The sequence below is a fragment of the Sciurus carolinensis genome, chromosome 6, assembly GCF_902686445.1.
Source record: "Sciurus carolinensis chromosome 6, mSciCar1.2, whole genome shotgun sequence".
Classification (NCBI taxonomy): domain Eukaryota; kingdom Metazoa; phylum Chordata; class Mammalia; order Rodentia; family Sciuridae; genus Sciurus; species Sciurus carolinensis.
The window spans coordinates 128,169,354-128,189,198 of NC_062218.1; the positions used below are offsets into that span (position 1 = coordinate 128,169,354).

The 19,845-nt window shown below is 33.3% G+C and overlaps 1 protein-coding gene across 5 annotated transcripts in view; it reads right to left on the reverse strand.

The window, feature by feature from the left end:
* Positions 1-1,167: 1,167 nt before the first annotated feature.
* Smad5 (SMAD family member 5) overlaps positions 1,168-19,845 on the reverse strand; it is a 43,716-nt gene continuing 25,038 nt past the window's right edge. For all 5 annotated transcript variants that reach the window (XM_047555695.1, XM_047555697.1, XM_047555696.1 and 2 more), the window contains 5 exons: positions 16,859-17,110; positions 16,069-16,188; positions 10,283-10,504; positions 7,929-8,185; positions 1,168-6,258 (listed from right to left, as the gene is read on the reverse strand). In XM_047555695.1, the coding sequence (XP_047411651.1) occupies positions 6,115-6,258; positions 7,929-8,185; positions 10,283-10,504; positions 16,069-16,188; positions 16,859-17,110 (995 nt within the window). In that variant the 3' untranslated portion in view covers positions 1,168-6,114. The remainder of the gene's footprint in view (positions 6,259-7,928; positions 8,186-10,282; positions 10,505-16,068; positions 16,189-16,858; positions 17,111-19,845) is intronic.

Sequence of the window (19,845 nt, forward strand, 5' to 3'; positions counted from 1 at the left end):
AAAAAGTACATGCACAAATGTCTAGTGGTTAGCTAATGGTGGGAGGGTTTTAGTTTATGCTTTTCTGAACTGTTTAAATTCTCAGCATTTACCTCAGATGAAAGTATTTTAAAAAATGAGATAATGGTTGAGATTTATTAGATGAAGAAGGGATAAGAGATTAAGGAAGTATAAGGAGCTTTTCAAAATCCATCTCCAAATATGAATAAACTGCCTCACTAGGAATTACATTCACATATCTTGGTACAATATGGATCCTAAGAGTTAGCTACCAGATTAAAATCCCCCCTCTCCCACCACCCATCCAACATACCCTAGGATGAAGATGGTTAAGCAAGCTGGCCAAAAGTTCTTCTTTAAACTTTCCCAGTAGCCCCACTACCCTAACCTTCAAAATACAGCAACAAAAATGATTGAGGCTGAAAAAAGATTTTTTTTGAAAAGTTTATTAAATAATTATAAATCTGACAACAAAAATCACAGTAATATTTTAGTGTTAAATGCGGGGGAGAAGGCTTTTAGAAAATGCTTCCCCTTTTAACCATGTATATACTATACCAGACCTCTAAATAATTACTTTCTTATAAGCATTGTCCAGTCTGACAGGCTTCTTATAAAGTGCTTATAAAATATCAACTGCACCAAAACTGCATTCTGGATTCTAATATGAAATAGTACTTGTCATTGAGTCTCACCACCTCATCATCTGACTGGGTGACAGCAATTTGAAAACTATCTTAAATCTGAAATTTTTTGCCAGGAAAAGTATTCTTTTTGTTGTTGTTGTTGCTTTTTAGGGAATGTCTCTAAAATAGCCAATAAAGTTGCTACAAAGTACCTCACTTTCAAAGAAAATGAGAGAAGAATGAACTGTTTTGCAGTAACTCATTCTTTTAAGAAAATCTTTCTCTAAAGAAAAGAATAAGAGCTTTCATATTTATTCTTTTGAGTCAAAATATTTAGTTTAGCTTTCTCTACTTCTAGCCAAAGTGCATACCATCTCCTGCCCCCTGCCACTTGGCATGGTATAAAATATTTTCTATCACTAGTAAACAAATAATTCAGCAGGTTGTATCAACTGATAATCTTATCCCTCTTCTGTAACTCAATTCAATGAAATATAAATCAGAAAAAATTCCCTAAAAGAAAAAAAAAAGACACATTAAGCAGATTTTGAGGTTTATTAAAATAAAGTATTAGCAAACAATATGCAAAACAAATTTAAGAGTTATGGCTTTGAAAAGCACAACATAGTAAAACCTAATACATATTTATAAGTATCAAAAAGATAACAGATTGAAGCATCATGCTACAAGTTCATTTTCTACAACATGAACAGATGCAGAACAAGAACAAATAAGAAGCAGTCCTACAGTGCAGCCATTGGTTTGGTCTTTATCATCTACATATGAAATATTCTTTAAAGAAGGTGTAGGCAGGTTCACAAATTCAGTTTCAATGATTAATCCTAACCAATTTAAATAAGTGAATTTCAAATTTCAACTTTAAACAATCAGGCTAAAAAGAATATCTCTAGCCCAACCATCATCCTCAAGAGTCCCTCTAGTTAATATACTGTATGAGTAAAATCAAAGAAACATCATTTCCAACAGTATTAGAAGGGAAAATCTGACTCTATGAGATTTCTTCTTTTATAAAACACTTGGAATTCTTTGGCCTAACAGGAGTTTTCTCATAGCTAACACCAGTTAGCTTTAAGAAAGGCACTATCTACTACTGGCCAGGCAGGGATTTATTTATACAAAATTCTGAACTTTTTAAAAACACAGCAACTTCAAATAAACCCTTAAAGGATAATGGTTTATGATGATTTTAGGAATTTTAAGAACTGAGCTATGGACAAGAACCATAAAAACACTTTTTACTCTGCCATGATCAAGGAATTTTGCTCTTTTCAACAAAATAACTCATTACTTATTTTACAGCAAATGCTACCAGTAATATTATAGCACACACTCTTTAAAAATAACAAAAATAGAAGTCAATATATGAAATCTCATTCACTGGTTTTGATATACCATCTAATTTTAGAGCGTCACTTCAATTACAATGCAGTTGTATTTTACTTTGGAGATGAGTGTCATCTTTCTTTTTTCCCTGCCCAGCTCACCCCTGCCCACCCATGGGTGGATCTAACCCAGGGTCTTCCGCATACTAGGCAAATGTTCTACCACTGACTACACCCACAGCCAGGAAGGCAAATTTCTTTTATGAATAATCCAGTTTAACAAAGGCTTGATAAATACTGTTACCTCCTGTAATCAGGACACATTAAACTGCAATCCAGTGAATTCCAAAGAACTGTCCAAGTTTCTGTCCAGCAAGTAGGATTCTTTGCTTATGCGGGGCAGTGGGGGAGGGAAGCTGTGAAAGTACATTCTTCTCTTACAACAAGAAAAACTTCCAAGAATCTCACCTCTATCAATGAAGAAAATAATGCTGCTCTGGGGAGAACAGGCATCAAAAGGAAGATTATGCTCCAAAAAGTTGCCCTAGTTAATATCTGAGAAAATCAATAAACCACCATTTAAGGAAAACTCCCTCCCATAAAACCACCAAACACTCCTAAAACCACCACACTACCTATCACCTTAAAAGATACTGGCTTATCTTGCTGATGGAAAAAATCAGAACGAACACTTATATTCAGACTCCAGAGATTAAGAGACGATGCTTTGAGTTCTTAAAAGTTAATAGGTCCAAAATGCAACTCATCACTGAAGGCTGAATTCAAAGGTGACAGTGACCCAAAGTACCATTAAGTAAATAATTAGAAAAGCATTTAAAAAAGGGAACTAGACAGGAATATGAGATGCTCTCTATAACAGAAATATAGCACTTTAATAAATACCATCAAACTTTTTAGAGCTTCTCTGCTATCAGTAGGATTTCGTTTTTTGTATAAACTTTTTCCTCCAAAATGGTACTATTACAGGGGAAGGAACTGTTTCTCAGAGGTACCCTCAGGTAATAACAGGGAAGGTTTTATAAGGGGAACCCTAGTTCTTATCTTGACCATAGACGTCAGATTTGATTACTTAGTACTTGTTTTACAACCCCTAAAGGACGTCTTATTCTTAACAGTTATAAAAAGCATACAAAAGCACATATTCTATCTGTATTTCTTTGTGTGGCTTGTTGAACTGACTCTTATTCTGGGTTTCACCTCAGATTCAACTGCTACAGTTTTCTTACACAGCAACCATGTGTAAAAGGGATTGAACCCAGGGTCTCAAGCATGCTAGGAAAGCTCTCTGTCATTGAGCTAAGCTCCCAGTCCCTATATCTGACATTTTTGATACCTTCCATAAATTTTCTCTAGAGAAGTGTTAAATTCAGTAGATCAGTAATATGCCTACTAATTTATATTCTATATACACTAGCCAGGAAATCATTAAGATATTAGATGCAATTAAGATCTTGTTACTTTATTACTGAGATTAATTTGATTCTCTTCTGCTTTTTGCATTTACCAAACTGGCTGTGATTTCACTATTCCAAGATTCTGTCTTTTATCTTGCATGTATTAATATATTTTACATGCTATAAAATGATTATTCTAGTGATGCTGATATTCTTATAAATTTGACTATAAAGCAGTCTATACATTAAATAAAATATTAACACTATACTTTTCTGCAATGGTTTCTTTTAGAGGTACTTTCTTATTATTAGCCAGAATTTCACTTCGCTTTTTCTGTTTTAATCTAACAATTTTTATCTCATATATGTATATAATATGTATATGTACATATACATACATCCTTAGGGTTTACAAGAGTAGCCAGACTTAAAATTTTTTCACTTAAAGGCCACAGGTGGAAAGTTGACAATCTTGAGAAATAGAACGGATTTCTACTTCATGAAATTCATAACAGTTAATAGCTTCAGTATTATCTGTCATTCATAAGATAATACTTCTTAGAGAAAACAAAAAGTCAATCACATAAAATCCTGCTAATTCTAAAGGTTGGAAAAGGATGACTGCAAACAAAACAATTTTTAACTTGCAGCTAAAAACATCTATGAAACAATTTGCTAGCTTCCACTAGTTTATGAGACCAGTTTGATTATACGTTTCTGTCATTCTACTTGAGTGAATTCTTTTCTATAAATTTGTGCCATGAGCCTGCTAAGTAAAAGAGTGATAAAAATACCTAAGTTCTATCACTAAGCAAATAATTCTCGTTTGTGTGGCTGATACAACTCTGGAAGTCTGAGAATACATGTTATGAAATACTTATGTTTAAGGCTCAGGTAACTGTCTAAAATTATTCTTTTTACCCAGCAAAGAATTCTGAGCTGAAACACAAATGACACTTCAGCTGAAGGCACTGAAATCATCCAATGGCTGCACTTTGAAAAAGCAATAAATACTGACACAGAAAGCAAAAGGAATTGCAAAATCCTTTTCTTAAAAAAAAAAAAAAAAAAGTTTTGTTTTTTTTTTTTTTTCCCCTCATAAAAGCACAAAGGGCAAAGCAGAAAGTCAAACCAAAAATAACATTTTTAACAGAAAAATGGCATGGCTCCATATACTTACAAAAGGCACTAGAAAACAAAGCTTCTCATTCTGATTAGGTACATTAGGTCATTTTTCTTTTCAAAATAATTTCTTCTTTCTTGTGCCATAACTAAACATCCATCTGACTACTCCTTAGAAAAAGTGGTTAACAGTACTCTACTCAAAGCCAAAGCATGACTGGTTAAATGCAGATTTTAGAGTTTTCACCTTTCTTTCAGAAGACTGTGTTCTGGGAGATTAGCATTCACATAGATACAAAAAAATCAGAAAAAGCATTGATGATAAGCGAGAGAACAGACTTTGATATGTGTATGTTTTGAAATCAGCTATCCCAACACCTACTGCTGATTCATTTAATATCAGACCAGCAGCCTCCTCCTTGGGGCCCAATCAAAGAGCCTCCTCTGGCTACAGTGTATAAGTCCTTGAATAGAGAGACTGATACAATGGCATTAAGTACATGATTTTTCAACATTAATAACACCCATAAAACTGTAGATATTAAAAAGGCACCTTAGCTGGAGCTATAGAAGAACAATCTTATAACCTAGATTGAAAATAAAATACTAGAAAAAGGCATAACTTCCTAAAATGTAAACTATAAATTGTAGTTTGTTAATACAAAAGGGGTACCAAGGAATTAAGGATAAGCATCTAAGTCCAAGTTACTTGAGTGTGTTATACCAAAGGTTACACTAAAAATTATCACCCATAAAAGTGCAAAATAAAAGATTAATGCATGTCAAAATTACAGTCCTTGCAACATTGGCCAAAAGCAGCAAACATAGCTGAACAAGGCCATGCATGCACTGTCACTAGCTATAAAGTAGTATTTATGACAGATTTTGAGTAAATGACATACACTAGCGATCAATTACTTGGCAATTTTTTTTTTAAAAAAGGAAATGTTTTTAAAAAGATATATAGCATGAAGTCACATTACACCAACAAACATTTAGCTATATAAATGTAAATTTTATGTCATCTAGAAAACTCACTTTGCTTTTACTGAACACTACCTGTTAGGGTAGTGCATAGTGTTCCTTCAAATAAAAGATTATTTTAGAGTTTCTTTTAAGCCCCTACCATAGGCTTTTGCAAAACTATGTGTTATGCTTTTTTAAAGTTGCTGGGACAAAGAAATTGTTAGAAGTATAGCTTCTGGAAAAATTAACAGAAGGAAGACCATTTTCTCCTATTTTTACCCTCTTAAACTATAATTTTTCATCATGTGATGCATACTTTAAAAAAATTAACGAATAAAAAACCTGTTGGGATGATAAGCTAAAGACATTCCAGTTTAAAATCAATACCAAACTTCTGAACAGGGGCATAATACTTAATCTACATCTTTTACAATACTTTTGAGAGTTAATCACATGAACATGAATACAAACAAATGCAGATTCATCACAAAATACAAATGTGTTGGTCACAATTATGTAGAAAAAAAAACAAGCTATAAAATCTGTTTTTCCATGTCAGCTCACAGTATTTGTACTGGAAGTTTCTCTAAAATTAAAACAAGTCCACTAATAGTAATAACAATTGAAAAGAATACTTCTGCACTATGAAACAGAAGATATGGGATTTAAAGGGGATCCCATCTGAGTAAGGACTTTATCCAGCCACTGAAGAGGCCCATGAAGATGAATCTCAATCCAACATGGGGTGCTGGTAACATCTTGTCGGTGATATTCTGCTCCCCAGCCCTATAAAAATGAACAGATATCATAGTCAATCCCTCTTTAAATTGTCAACCAGTCTAAACCAATTATAATAATAAGATAGTTGAACAGTAAAGATATGTAGAATGTACTTAAATATCACAAAACCACTCTTGGTGTTCACCATGGAATTATAAGAAAAGAACTGCAATATTCAAAGATAGATGAATTTTTAAACAACATACACTTCTTCTAAAAGAAACATATGGCACCAGATGTTTCACCATTATTTTTAATTTTAGAAAGGTTATACAGTATAACATCTTATAATTAAATAATTAATATTTCTGCTGTGAGGTACATTCTCACTTATTAGATTAAATAAAACCCATAAATAGCCTCACCTAACTTTGTGTCAGATTATATGCCCAAAAAACTTTGTTTTCAAGTTTTGTTTTTGGTACTGGGGATGAACCCAGAGTGCTCCATCACTAAGCTATATCCTCAGTCCTCCTTATTTGTTGAGACAAGGCCTCACTAAGTTGCTGAGGCTGGCCTGGAACTTTCAATCCTCAGTCACTGGTATTACACGCATGTTCCACTGTCTGGCTTGTTTTGATGTTTGTTTTTATTTTTTTTTCCTGTCAGATAAGGCACTGTAGATACTGATAAAAACATTTATAAATAATTCAATGTAGTGATTACATAGCCATTATCCTTAAAGTTGGTAAATTAATGAGATGAAATGAATTGAAATGCTAGCTTAAAACTACAAATAAAAACAGAAAAAGAAAATTTTTCACTTTTTTCCCCCTGGGTTTATTAAGTTCTCTGTGTTAGTGCTTATTATAGTCCTGGTCCAGGAAAACTGTGGAGGAAAAGAGGAAAAAGAATGGAAAAAATGAGGGAGTGCCGATTAACTAAATATGCTGAAGTCTCATTAGAGGGAGGGGAAATAACTTTAGGGTGATTGATAACTCAGTGTACACATCTGATCTACAGTAAAACATCAAGAAAACACTGGATGGATGGAAGAAAGAGAGGGAGGGAGAGAGAGAAGGAGGGAGGAAAAGGAAGAGAGAAAGAAAACACTGGATAGGGACTGAATGCCAAAAAGAAAAAATCCACACAAAGCATGTGACAGTTCTTGTTCTTGGGCTAATTCCTTAAGGACTATGTGAATATAGTGTAGGTTGATTAAATACATCACAAATTCTTTTCAAATTTTGTTCAAGAACCATAATCTTCGAAATATTCAATAAAATCAGGCCAAGAGGGTAAATGATAAACTTGAACTTTGCAAATTCTTAATAACACAGCTCAGAACCAAGTAAAATAATTTTAGTCCTCTTTAAATAATTGTTAAGTAACCCTAATGGAATCTAGTAACAATCAAAACTACTGACACTGAGGGACTCAATAAGCAATTTTATTATTAAATGTTTCCAATAATTTAATCTTTTAACTGACATTCTTTATAAGCTCAACCCCTATTCAATATCAAAATCAATATCAATCATGTATTTTATAATATCTGGATTACAAGGTATCTTAGACTTACCATATATTTACAATCAAATTCAAGAATTCCATCTAAAAACCTAGCAAATCCAGTCAAAAGTAATGCTTATCTTTCACTTAACAATTTTTCTATAATAACCTACAGACATACATATTTACAGTAACTCAAATTACATTACAAATCACACACTCACCTTAACAAAACTCATTCGAATGGTGCACATTTTGGTGAGCTCATATACTGCCTCAAACCCATGGTTGACAGACTGAGCCAGAAGCTGAGCAAACTCCTGATTATTAAAAATTTTGAGGCTGCAGCTGCTGGGAATCTTACAGACAGTGGTGGGATGAAAGCCATGATGAAAGTTGCAGTTCCTACTCTGGACAAATATGCTGCTGTCACTGAGACACTCTGCATACACCTCCCCACCAACATAGTACAGATGAACACCTTAAAAAGATGAGTACCATGAGTCAGTTTAACAAAGCAAAAGAGATTGTATGGTACAATCAAAATACTCAGATATTCATAGCAAACCCCCAACTTTAGATAGAAGCTACCACTAGATGGCCTTCTGCTGCTAAAGATAACGAAGAGGTTAATGTCTGCCTAAATCTAAAATGTTCTTCAAAAAAATAAATCAAGCCTCAAGCTGACCACTGATTAGGTTATCTGCTTTTAAGTTGTTTTCTTTCTCCAACAATCATCTATTATCTCTATGAGAGAAAGAGATGGCTAAGAAAATAAAATTGCCTTTTCATAAATCCTTTAAATAAACAGTCATTTGGTAGTTTTGTACTTTCTTTTTGTTAATAAAGAAGACAACAGTATTAAACAAAAATACAAACAAAACCCCCAAAAGTGCATATGCACTTTCAGATCACAACAAGAATTTAATTGTAGACATTTTACTTTCCTTCAAAAATTTTTTTTCAATATTTAAGATATATGTGTATATGTGTGTATAAAAATAATGCATGATAAGTTTCAATACAAAAATTTAAATTATATAACTAAAGGTGAAGTCATCTGGTATTTTCCCAACGTATTTTTCTATCACCTCAAATTTCTATTCATCAAAGGTAGAAACTGATATCAAAGTGTTGTATATCTTTTCAAACCTTTTTAAATGTACTTAATTTTATGTAAATGTTTTTTTTTTCCTTTTGAATATAACTTTATTTGTAAATGTTCTTATGGAGCATTTTTTGTGTGTTTGTGGAGGAGGTGTTGGGTACTCTGTTTTGTTTCTTAATGTGAATGGTACCACATTCTATTAAATCAAGAACTTGTTCTTAAACCTTAAGCAATCTTGAGGATTCTAGTCTCCAAAATATAAATTTGCCACTGTACATATCTTCTAAATGCTGCTATAATTCTAGAATGAATTTACCATCTACTAATGGACAACTTTTCACTTTTCAACTGTGTTTTTTAGCATCATCCCTGTATATCCATATCTCTGCACACAGGTAAGTCATAAAATTCTACCAGGTTATAATAATAAAAACTTAGTTTTGCTTCTGAGTAAATAAAAATGACCTATGAACCAAAGGCTCCAGAATAGCATGCTGGGAAAAAAAAAAGACAAATAATTCCAGAAATTCAAAATTTCCCAAATAGATTTCACTTAAAATTATTTTCACTGGGGTAGGGGGGAAATCAATGCATACAAGGAAAACATTTCACCCCTATTTAAAAAAAAAAAAAAAATCATGGTGAGTAGGCCATGAAGTCAAAAGAGAATGGGAACTGTGTTTTCAACCTATTTTCTAACATACTATTTGAAAAAAATGCCATCACAATTATATTTATTTTCCTTTTGTTACTACTTGGAGTAAGGCCCTCTCAAGTTAAAGAAAAAAGCAGCAAGAGGTGAAAACAAAACTTCTCAAGAAGTATGCAATACATTCTACCTGGGATGGGTTTCCTTCCTGATTACTTGATGCATGCATGAGACTTTGGCATTTCATTGCAGTGTGATAAATGGTTTGTTGTGGCAACTATATTTCAAGATGAATTACACATAAAAATCTTGTTTCCTGAATTTAAAAGAGGAGGGGTGATGGTAAAACCAACAAAGAATTTTGTCATTCACACTGGATTCTCCACCTCTAACTCTCAAAACATGGTAATTTTTATAAGTTATTTTAATTGAAAATGCTTCAAATACCATAATTATGGAATCCTCATTGTTTACTAGCAGTTTTATGTTCCACAAATATATTTGTTGTATATTTCATGAGCCAAACACAGTCCTAGCTATTGTTATGACCATGACAAATTTCTGTGCAGTTTATATTCCAGTCAGGGTAACACTCAAAAAACAAAGAAATAATAAGATTTCAGATCTTTAATACCAAGCAGACAAATTAAGTAGGATAAGGAATTGGGAATTCATTATGTCTTTATTTAATACATTTTTTAATATGCAACCTGAGGCAGAGGTCTTGCCTTAAGATTCTTTGTAAGTTTACAGCACCTTACACAAAGTGTGGCACATAGCCAGTACAACAAAGGACTGAATTCAACTGCATGTAGGATTACCTTTTCCAATATGTCGCCTTGTGTTTTCAATTGTTGAATTACGATTAACATTTGACAACAACCCCAAGCAGAATCGACTTTTGTTATTTGAAGGGTCTGTGAATCCATCTACTAATACACTAGTAGAAGATGCATGAAAAGCTTCCCCAACACGGTTGTTTAATTCATAGTAAACAATTGAACACCAATGTTTAGGCTCTTCATAGGCAACAGGTTGAACATCTGTGAACAAACCAGACAGAAAAGAAATTTAATAAATGATTATTCAAAACTCCAGATTCATTATGTGCTTAACCTTCAATCCAACCCAAAGCACTACATGAAAAAGAAAAGATATTTTACTTAAGTATCACTGTCCTTCCTGGGTTTGTATCTATATCCCAAAATACTAGAAATAGACTTAAATATGACAAAGCAATTTTAGGAAAATAAAGAGAGACAACTATCTTAATCTGCTCAGGCTCCCTTAACAAAACATCATTGTCTGAGTGGATTTTTTTTCCCCCTCTCACACATCAGGAGGTTGGGAAATACATCAAGATATCAGTTCATTTGATATCTAGTGAGGGTTCCCTTTCTGGTCTGTAGATGGTTGCCCTCTGCCTGTGTGTTCATATGACCTATCCTCTGTGTGTGCTCATAAAGATCCATTTCTGTTTCTCTTCTTATAAGGGCAACTAATTCCATCCTGAGGATCCTGCTCTCTCTCATGAACTCATCTAAACCTAAATTATCTCTCAAAGGCCCCATCTCCAAATACCATGACATTGGGGATTAGGGCACAATTTGGTCTGTTAGTATGCAAAAATACATGCATTACCTCCCAAAGGACCCAAACTTCTAAACTTATTCCAGCAAAAACTATAAAGTCTAAAGTCTAGTCTTATCAAAATTAGAAAAAGGTGAGACAGGAGACAAAATTCCAAGGCAGAATTCCTCACCAGCTGTAACATGTGAAATTACACCAAGTAATGTATCGTAGTGAGCTACACCCTCCAGTCTCCAGGTACCCTCATGGCTTCATTCAGCTTGCTGAAACCAGATTAGTGATCCTGACGATTTCTGAATCAGCTTCAGAGAAATTCTTCTTCTTCTTCGTTTTTTTTTTTTGAAGAATTATATAAGTTTACAGTCAAATAGCTTAACTTGCCTGCCACAGAATTTAAGGAGCCCAACAGCCTTACTAAATTCCAGTCCCATCTCTGTTTCCCTTCAGGTCAAACCATGTTCCTGCTGAGGTGGCTGTTGAGGTCCATGGTTCACGTCCACACTAATCTCACTATCAAATGGCAGATAAGCAAAATTGAGTGTTCTCCTCCAAACACATGTTCTCATTTTTTGAAATATGGATGGATTGAGAATTTTCCAAATCTTTTAAGTTCTGATTCCTTGTTGCTTAACAATTCTTTATCAAATTCATTTCTTTCTTCTTATACCGTGAGAAGCCAGTAGGAACTAGAATACTCCTTCAACACTTAGGATGCTAAATATCCAATTTTATAACTCAAAAGTTCTACCTTCTACAATACATGCGAACATTAACACCATTCAAATTCTTTGCCACTTTATAAAAACAATGGCCTTTTCAGTTTTGCAATAATATATTCCTCTTTTAGTCCTATATCCTCACAGGAATCAGCCTGATGTAACATCTATATTTGTACTAACATTCTTTACATAATTTATGTATTCCCTAAGAAAATGGAAGGTTACTTTAAAGCTTTCCTCTTTTACTTCTTGGCCCTCACCAGAATCACCTTTAATAATCCCTTCGCAGCAGCATCAGATTGTTCTAGCATGTATCTCAAAACCTTTCCAGCCTCTACATTACCTAGTTTCAAAGCTACTTCCATGTTTTTAGGTATTTTGTTATAGCAACACCCATTTCTAGGTACCAACTGCTCTATACCCAAGCAGTTGGTTCAGGCTGCTATACCCAAATACCATAAATGGAGTGGCTTAAACAATAGAAATTTATTTCTCACAGTTCTGGAGGCTGGGAAGTCCAAGATCAAGGTGCCAGTAGATTCACTGTTTGGTGAGGGGCCCGCTTCCTGGCTTGTAGACAACCACCTTCTTGCTGTGTGCTCACATGGTCTTTCCTTTGTTTGTGTTCAAGGGTAGAGAAAGATATAGACAGAAAGGGATCTATCTCTTCCTCTTAAAAGTTTACTAATACCACAATGAGGACCCCACCCTCATGATCTCAGTTAAATCTAATTACCTCCCAAAGACTCATTTCTAAATACCACCACATTGGGGGTAATGGGCTTCAATATATGATTTTTGGGAGGACACAATTCAGAACATAGTAGCAATATCACAAATTGTTTTTCTAGGAAAATCTACTTCAGACTTAAATTTGAGATGTAAATAATTTTTTAACAACTGGAAAGGTTTAATTATATCAGTATCTGCAACACTATTCTAAACAAAAAATTGAACTCAAACTTTGCAAACAGGGAATACAAGCATGAATAGTCATCCTTGCCTTGTTACTGATCTTAGCAGAAAATCTTTTGGTTTTTCATCATTAAGTATGATGTTAGCTATGGGTTTTCTGTAGATGTTCTTTATTAACACAAACGTATAAAATACAAAACACTTAAGAAATATGTAAAAGGGTGGTATGTTATTTCTAAACTTTGATACTATATGAAACTTAATGTCTCAAAACAAAGTGGCTTTAAAACCACAATGACACCATAAAAATAAACCATTTTTCATTTGTCAATTTAAAAAGGAGACAATTAAAAAAACCCACAATGAGGTCCACTTTATACTCACTGGATGGCATTAAAAAAACAAAAACACAGAAAACAAGCACTGGCATGTATAAGGAAAAATTGGAACCCTTATGCACAGTTGGTGGGAATATAAAAGGAAGTAGCTGCTGTGCAAAACAGTTTGGATGTTTTGAAAATTTAAACATATAATTAGCATATGACACAACAATTCTATTCTCAAGAATATAATATTCAAGTGGATTATAAGCAGAGACTCAAACATAACAGCATGACTCACAACAGCCAAAAAAGCAGAAAAACCCCAATAACCATCAATAGATGAAAGAATAACAAAATGTATACATACATACAATGGAATTATAATTCGGTGTTAAGAAGAAATGAATTTCTTTTCTTTGTTTTTTTTTTTTGGTACTGGGGATTGAACCCAGGGGCACTCAACCACTGAGCCACATCCTCAGTCCTTTTTATATTTTATTTAGAGATAGGGTCTTGCTAAGTTGCTGAAGCTGGCTTTGAACTTGAGATCCTCCTGCCTCACCCTCCCCAGCAGCTGGGATTACAGACAGGGGCCACTGTACCCGGCAGGAATGAATTTTTAATGCATGCTATGACATGGATAAATCTTGAAAATGCTATACTAAGTGAAAGCTAGATATAAAGTTCATAAATATATGGTTCCACTTAGATACCTCAAATAGACAAATTCATAGAGACAAAAAGTAGAAGAATATTTATCAGGGGCCAGAGAAGAGAGAACAGGGAGTTTTATAATGGGTACAGAGTTCTGCTCAGCACGATGAGAAGGTTCTGGAAATAGTGACAGTGGTGGTACAACATTGTGGATACACTTAACACCACTGAATTGTACACTGAACTGTACAAACCAGAGAGTCTCAAAACACATAAGGCAAATCTCAACAGAATTGAATGTAGAAATATACAATTCAACAGTAGTTGGGGACTTTAACCTCCCACTCTCAATAAATGATTTAATAATTAGAAAGAAAATAAACAAGGATATAGAAAACTTGAACCATACTATCAAACAACATCACCTAATTGAAATTCAAAGACCCTATGACAGCCCACAATAGCAAAACTGAAAAGAGGGTTTTTGAAAAGATATCTGTAATAGCCAAAAATTAGAAGTAACCCAAGTGTTCATCAGTGGATGACTGGATAAACATGATGTGGTGTGCACATACAATGAAATATTATTCATTCATACCACAACATAGATGAAGCTAAGGATATTATGCTAAGTAAAATAAGTCAGTTATAAAAGGACAAAGAGAAATTAAAATGGTGGGGCTGGGTGACTGAGCACCTGAGTGAGGTCCTGGGTTCAAGGGAGGGAGGAAGAAAGAGAAGGATGAAGGAAGAAAACAGAATGATGGTTGCCAGGAACTGGGAAAGGAGTATATGGGGAGTTACTGCTTAATGTGTACAGAATTTTGGTTTCATAAGGTGAAAACAGTTACAGAAATGGAAAGTGGACCACCGCACAATATGAATGTAATTAATGGCAACAAACTACACTTTTAAAATGGTTAAGATGATAAATTTTACATGTATTTTACTGCGATACAAAAAAACTGGGTGGAAAAATCCTATCAAGCATTAGTAATTAAGACAATGAGGTACAGATACATAATCAATGAACAAAACTGAGATCACCTAAACAAACCCTTACATTTGTAAATTTTTATTATATTTTTATTATAAAGTGATTTCTAATAAAGATGCCAATGCAATGGAGAACAAAAATACAGACATTTACCATATAGCACACACAAATTTAACTCAAAATGAATCAGAGGCCTAAATATAAGCACTAAAACTACAGAACACATAGAAGAAAATTCCAAAGAATATTTTCACAACCTCAGATGCCACACCAAAAAGCATGGTCCAGAAAAAAATTGATAAACTGGACTTCATCAAAATTTAAAGCTACTGTGCTTCAAAAGACATTATTAAGAAAATGAAAAGAAATCTATAAACGGACAAAAATATTTGTAAATCACTTTCTGATAAAGGACTCAAATTCAGAATATATAAAGAACTTGTATAACTCAATAAAAAGATATACGATCCAATGCAATGGGCAAAAAAATTTAAAATAAATATTTCATCAAAGAAAAATTTTTAAAATGATCAACATCATTACTCATTAAGAGTATAAAAATTAAAACCACAATGAACACTTCATACTCACTAAAATGGTTATAATCAAAAAGACAGATGTAATAATAAGGGTTAACAAGTTATGAAAAAACTGAAACCCTCATGCACTGCTGGTGTCAAACAATACAGCCACTTTGGAGAAGTTTGGCAGTTTTTCTTCAATAGTTAAACTTACTATATGACACAGCAATTCTACTTCTGGGTACATTTCCAAGAAACATAAAAACCATGTCCACACAAAGACTTTTATACAAAAGTTCCTAAGAGTATTATTCACACTAAACAAAACAAAAACTAGAAATAATTCAAATGCCTACTGACTGGTGAATAGATAAAATATGGTATATCTATGCAAAAAAAAACACTGTTCAGCAATAAAAAGGAATAAACTATTATTGTTACAACATGAATGTATCTCAACAACACTATGTTAAGTGAAAGAAGTCAGATGAAAGACTACATATTACATGACTATATGAAATATTCAGAAAAGATAAATCTATACATACAGAAAACAGATTGAATGGTATGTAGAGCTGTTCATGGGAGTGAGGATCTATTCAAAGGGTTATGAAAATGTTCTCAAACTACATTGTGATACAAAATTTTATGTTTTCCAAAATCACTTTTGGAAAACATACACTTAAGGTGAATTTTATAGCACACAAAATATACTTCATTAAAGGTATTTTTTTTTTAAGTGGCCAAGACTGGGAGTGTAGATCAGTGGTTGAGCACTTACCTAGTATGTGGTAGGCCCTGCACTGGACCCCTGATGCTACAAATGAATAAACAAAAATAAAATAAAGACAGTTACAATAAAATCAACAGGGTGAATACTTCTCTTACCTCTGCTGGATATACTGGGCATAATTTGAGGAATCATGTTATTGCTTGTATCCATAGGCTGGGAATTATCTTGGCCCATCTGTTCATCAGGTGGCATATAGGCAGGAGGAGGTGTATCAGCTAAGAAGAAGAAAATGAGACAAGTTAAAATCCCAAAGAATAGTTAAAATCTTCAACCTGCTTAAAGTTATTACTTTATAGCATTAAAAAATTTCAAGATTACCAGTAGGGTTCATTACTGAACATTAGACACACAAAAATGTTGAAATTAGACAGCACACCTAATAGCAACTGAAAACCTATTATAAGCTTGCACATATATATATCAGAACCTGGTAATCCAAGATACTAAAATCAGTACTAAAATTCACTAAAATAGAATTAAAGGTCAAAAACTGCCTTTCTTTGCACTGAATCATATGCTCAGATATATATTTTAAGATAGAGTTAAAACCAGCACTAAATCAGCACTATTGACTGGTGACGAGATAAAATGTGGTACATCTATGCAAAGATAAAGTATGAAGATTTATTTTTGAACAAATTCCTAAAAGCAGGTTAAACAGTTGGTATTTAATTTCCCTACTAATTCCATATTTTAAACATATGGTATTTGACAAAATAAAATCCAAACTATTCTGGAAATTAAACAATTATCTAAGGAATATATAGTCAGAAGTAACTAGCTCTTGTGTAGAATAGTCCACCTGGAGGGCCAGCAGTAAGAATAACTGCTGATTCTCAGGGATTAGTATTACTACTTTTTTTCTACCTCTCAATAAAGCCTTACCTGGGAGTTGAAATGGACTTCCTGGTCCAGAACTTGCTGGGGAGTTGGGATATGTACTGCTAGCAGGGGAAGGGGGATAGGGGCTATTTGGAGATAAGGGGAAAGGAGTGTTGTTGGGCTGATGGAAAGAATCTGGAAACGTGGCATTCTGTGGCATATGCGGTTCATTGTGGCTCAGGTTCCTAAACTGAACCAGAAGGCTGTGTTGTGGATTGAATTCATTATGACGAGGCACTAACACAGGAGGTAAGACTGAAAGACAAAAATGAAAAGTCTTCATTTAGAAATCACTAAAGCAAATGTTCCACCCACCCTTAAAGGGTTGGCAGAAAGGATTCACGTAAGACTGTAAATCTATTAAAACAATTTACTTTTAGGAAAGGCTGTTTTGTAGAAACCTGAAACTATATTAACATAATAACTAAACCAAAAAAACTGCATTTAGCCTGTATATGGGACTCAGGAAGACAAAAAATCCAGAAAAGATACTACTCCTATTCTTTGATACGTAGACTTGTTTAAAAGAAAAAAAAAAAAAAAAACACCACAATACAGAAAATTTGAATGCAATAAGTTCAATAACATTAGCACTCCCATATAGCAGGGAATCAAACAAAATACTATAGAAAAGACAACACCTGATCAGACCTTAAAAAATCAGGAGGATTTTACATGAGAGTGCTAGGGGAAGTAAATGGTAGAGGAAGGAGATGGGAAAAAAAACAGTCACTTGGCCTAGGCACTGAACCCTGTGGGATGTAAGAATAGAGAGTGAAGTCGGGGCCAGTTATGTAGATGCCTTGAAAACTTCCACATTTCCAATTCTGAATATTTTCATCATTCTTAGTTTGAAAGTTCTCACATTTTGTATTCTTCAGAAAAATTTTCTGTACTAAAAATAGTAATATTCCCCAAATAGTCTTCTGTTCAAAATTAATCTTCTAAATATGATCATAGTGAAAATACATAGAACAATGTCTAAACATTTAAACAGATGTTTTTTTGAAAAGAAAACTTTAACCTTATTCAAATGTTCATTTTCTCTAAAGACCTAAGTGATCAAAACAACACTCAAATGCCTAATTACTTACTTTTCCTTATAGGGAACTGAAAACTGATTCTTCATAGTCTTAATATGACAATTCACCTCTTTTAATAACTTTCCTATATCTGTCAATGTAATTTCATTTCAGAAAAATCTCACTATTGATATCATTCTGCACCAACAAAATCTATTTTTTAGCTTCATATTTCCTCTCCCTGAAGTTGGAATGTATACAACAAATCAGACTCTTCAGTATTTGTACTGTTTTTTTCACTTTACTGAATTAATGCTGTAAATACATAGTTAATATTGACTACATTTTTTTCTACTGTTGTTCCCCTTACAGAACAATGGGGCAACTGTCATTGGAAAGCAGGGTATTAAATGACAGTAAGAAATTTTCTTTAGTTAGCTAGCAATTTGAAAAAGACTTAGTGAACTAAAGATTTCAGTCTAATAAAGATTTCTTTGCTTCTTCTTTTTTTTTTTTTTTACTAAACACATAACTAAAACCACTAACTTCCCTCTTATTTGCATGTTATTTGTATACATGAATTTTACTATTCCAATATAATACATGGAGAGTTTATAAAGACTACGACATAAATGTATAAAAATGACAAGATAAAAACAGCAATTTCTAGCCCTCTTACTGTTTCCATGACAAATTCAAATTTTCAGCCATTTTTTCTAATATTTATTTTGTACATTGCTAAATAATATGCTTACATTGCATATTATTTATATATTACTGATTTGTCAAGACATTATTTGTAGACTTGCTCTTGTGGCAAATGAGGCAGCTTTCTTATTTCATTCCACTCCCATTTCCCTTCCCCACAACTATCATAGAAATTATGCTAAATCAACATCCAGGGTTTATACTTTGTATATATGTGTATGTATATAAAACACTGATGAGTCAAGTGTATGTAAGTTCGACTCAAAGTGCTTTTATTAAAGTTAACTACTACCTTGCTCCTTCACTTGCTTAATTTTAAGGGGGTACCACTAATTCCAGTGTTTCAAAAGATCTGCCAAATACCTATCAATATTTTCATATAGCACAAATTATCAAATAATTTATTAATTTCATGTTTTCCTCTGAATCTTTCCTCCTTTTTGCTCTAACCTAGACTAGTTGCTACACAAGACTTCTATAAAGATGAAGACCACAGACCGCCCTTCCCTTCTGTATGGCTGGATCTTGTTTCCTGGGCCTCATCCTATTAGCTTCCTAAAAAAGGATAAGAAATATTTTACATATGAAAAATATCTGGGGGGAAAAAAAAAAGTTTTGTCTGTTTGCAGACAGAATTCCAGATAACTCTATCCCTCTGAATTTTGAGGGCAATGTTTCATTTTCTTTAGAATTCCAAATTGCACTGAGATAGCCAATATTCTGATTTTCAATCCTTTGTATATGTCCTAAATTTTTCTCTCTGGAAGCTTTCAGAATCTTTTTTTTTAATCCATGCTCTCCTAAGATTTCATGTGTGAATCTTTTCCAATCCCTTGTTATGATTACATGGTCACTGGGTCACTACAATTGCTTGAGCAGTATTCCTCTGAAATTTTTTCTCTGCCATTTTCCCCATACTCTATTTTCAGACTATTATTCTAGAATTAATATTTAATTTGAAATCTGTTCTGGATCACATAATGTTTTAATTTAAACATTTGTTCATGTAATCATCTAATCCTTATAAAATAATTCTGGGAGATAGGTAGTATTATTCCTATCTTATAGATGACTAAACTACTTCACAGAAAGTTTAAGTAAATTGCTTGAGTTCACATTGGTAATATGGAGTAAAACCAGGATTCAAATCCAGAAAAAATCTAGCTCTAGAATCCATAATATCAGCTAGTAGGTAATATTGTCTATTAAACAGTAAACACCTAGACTAGTCCTCTATTTTTCTTATGTTCACTATCAACT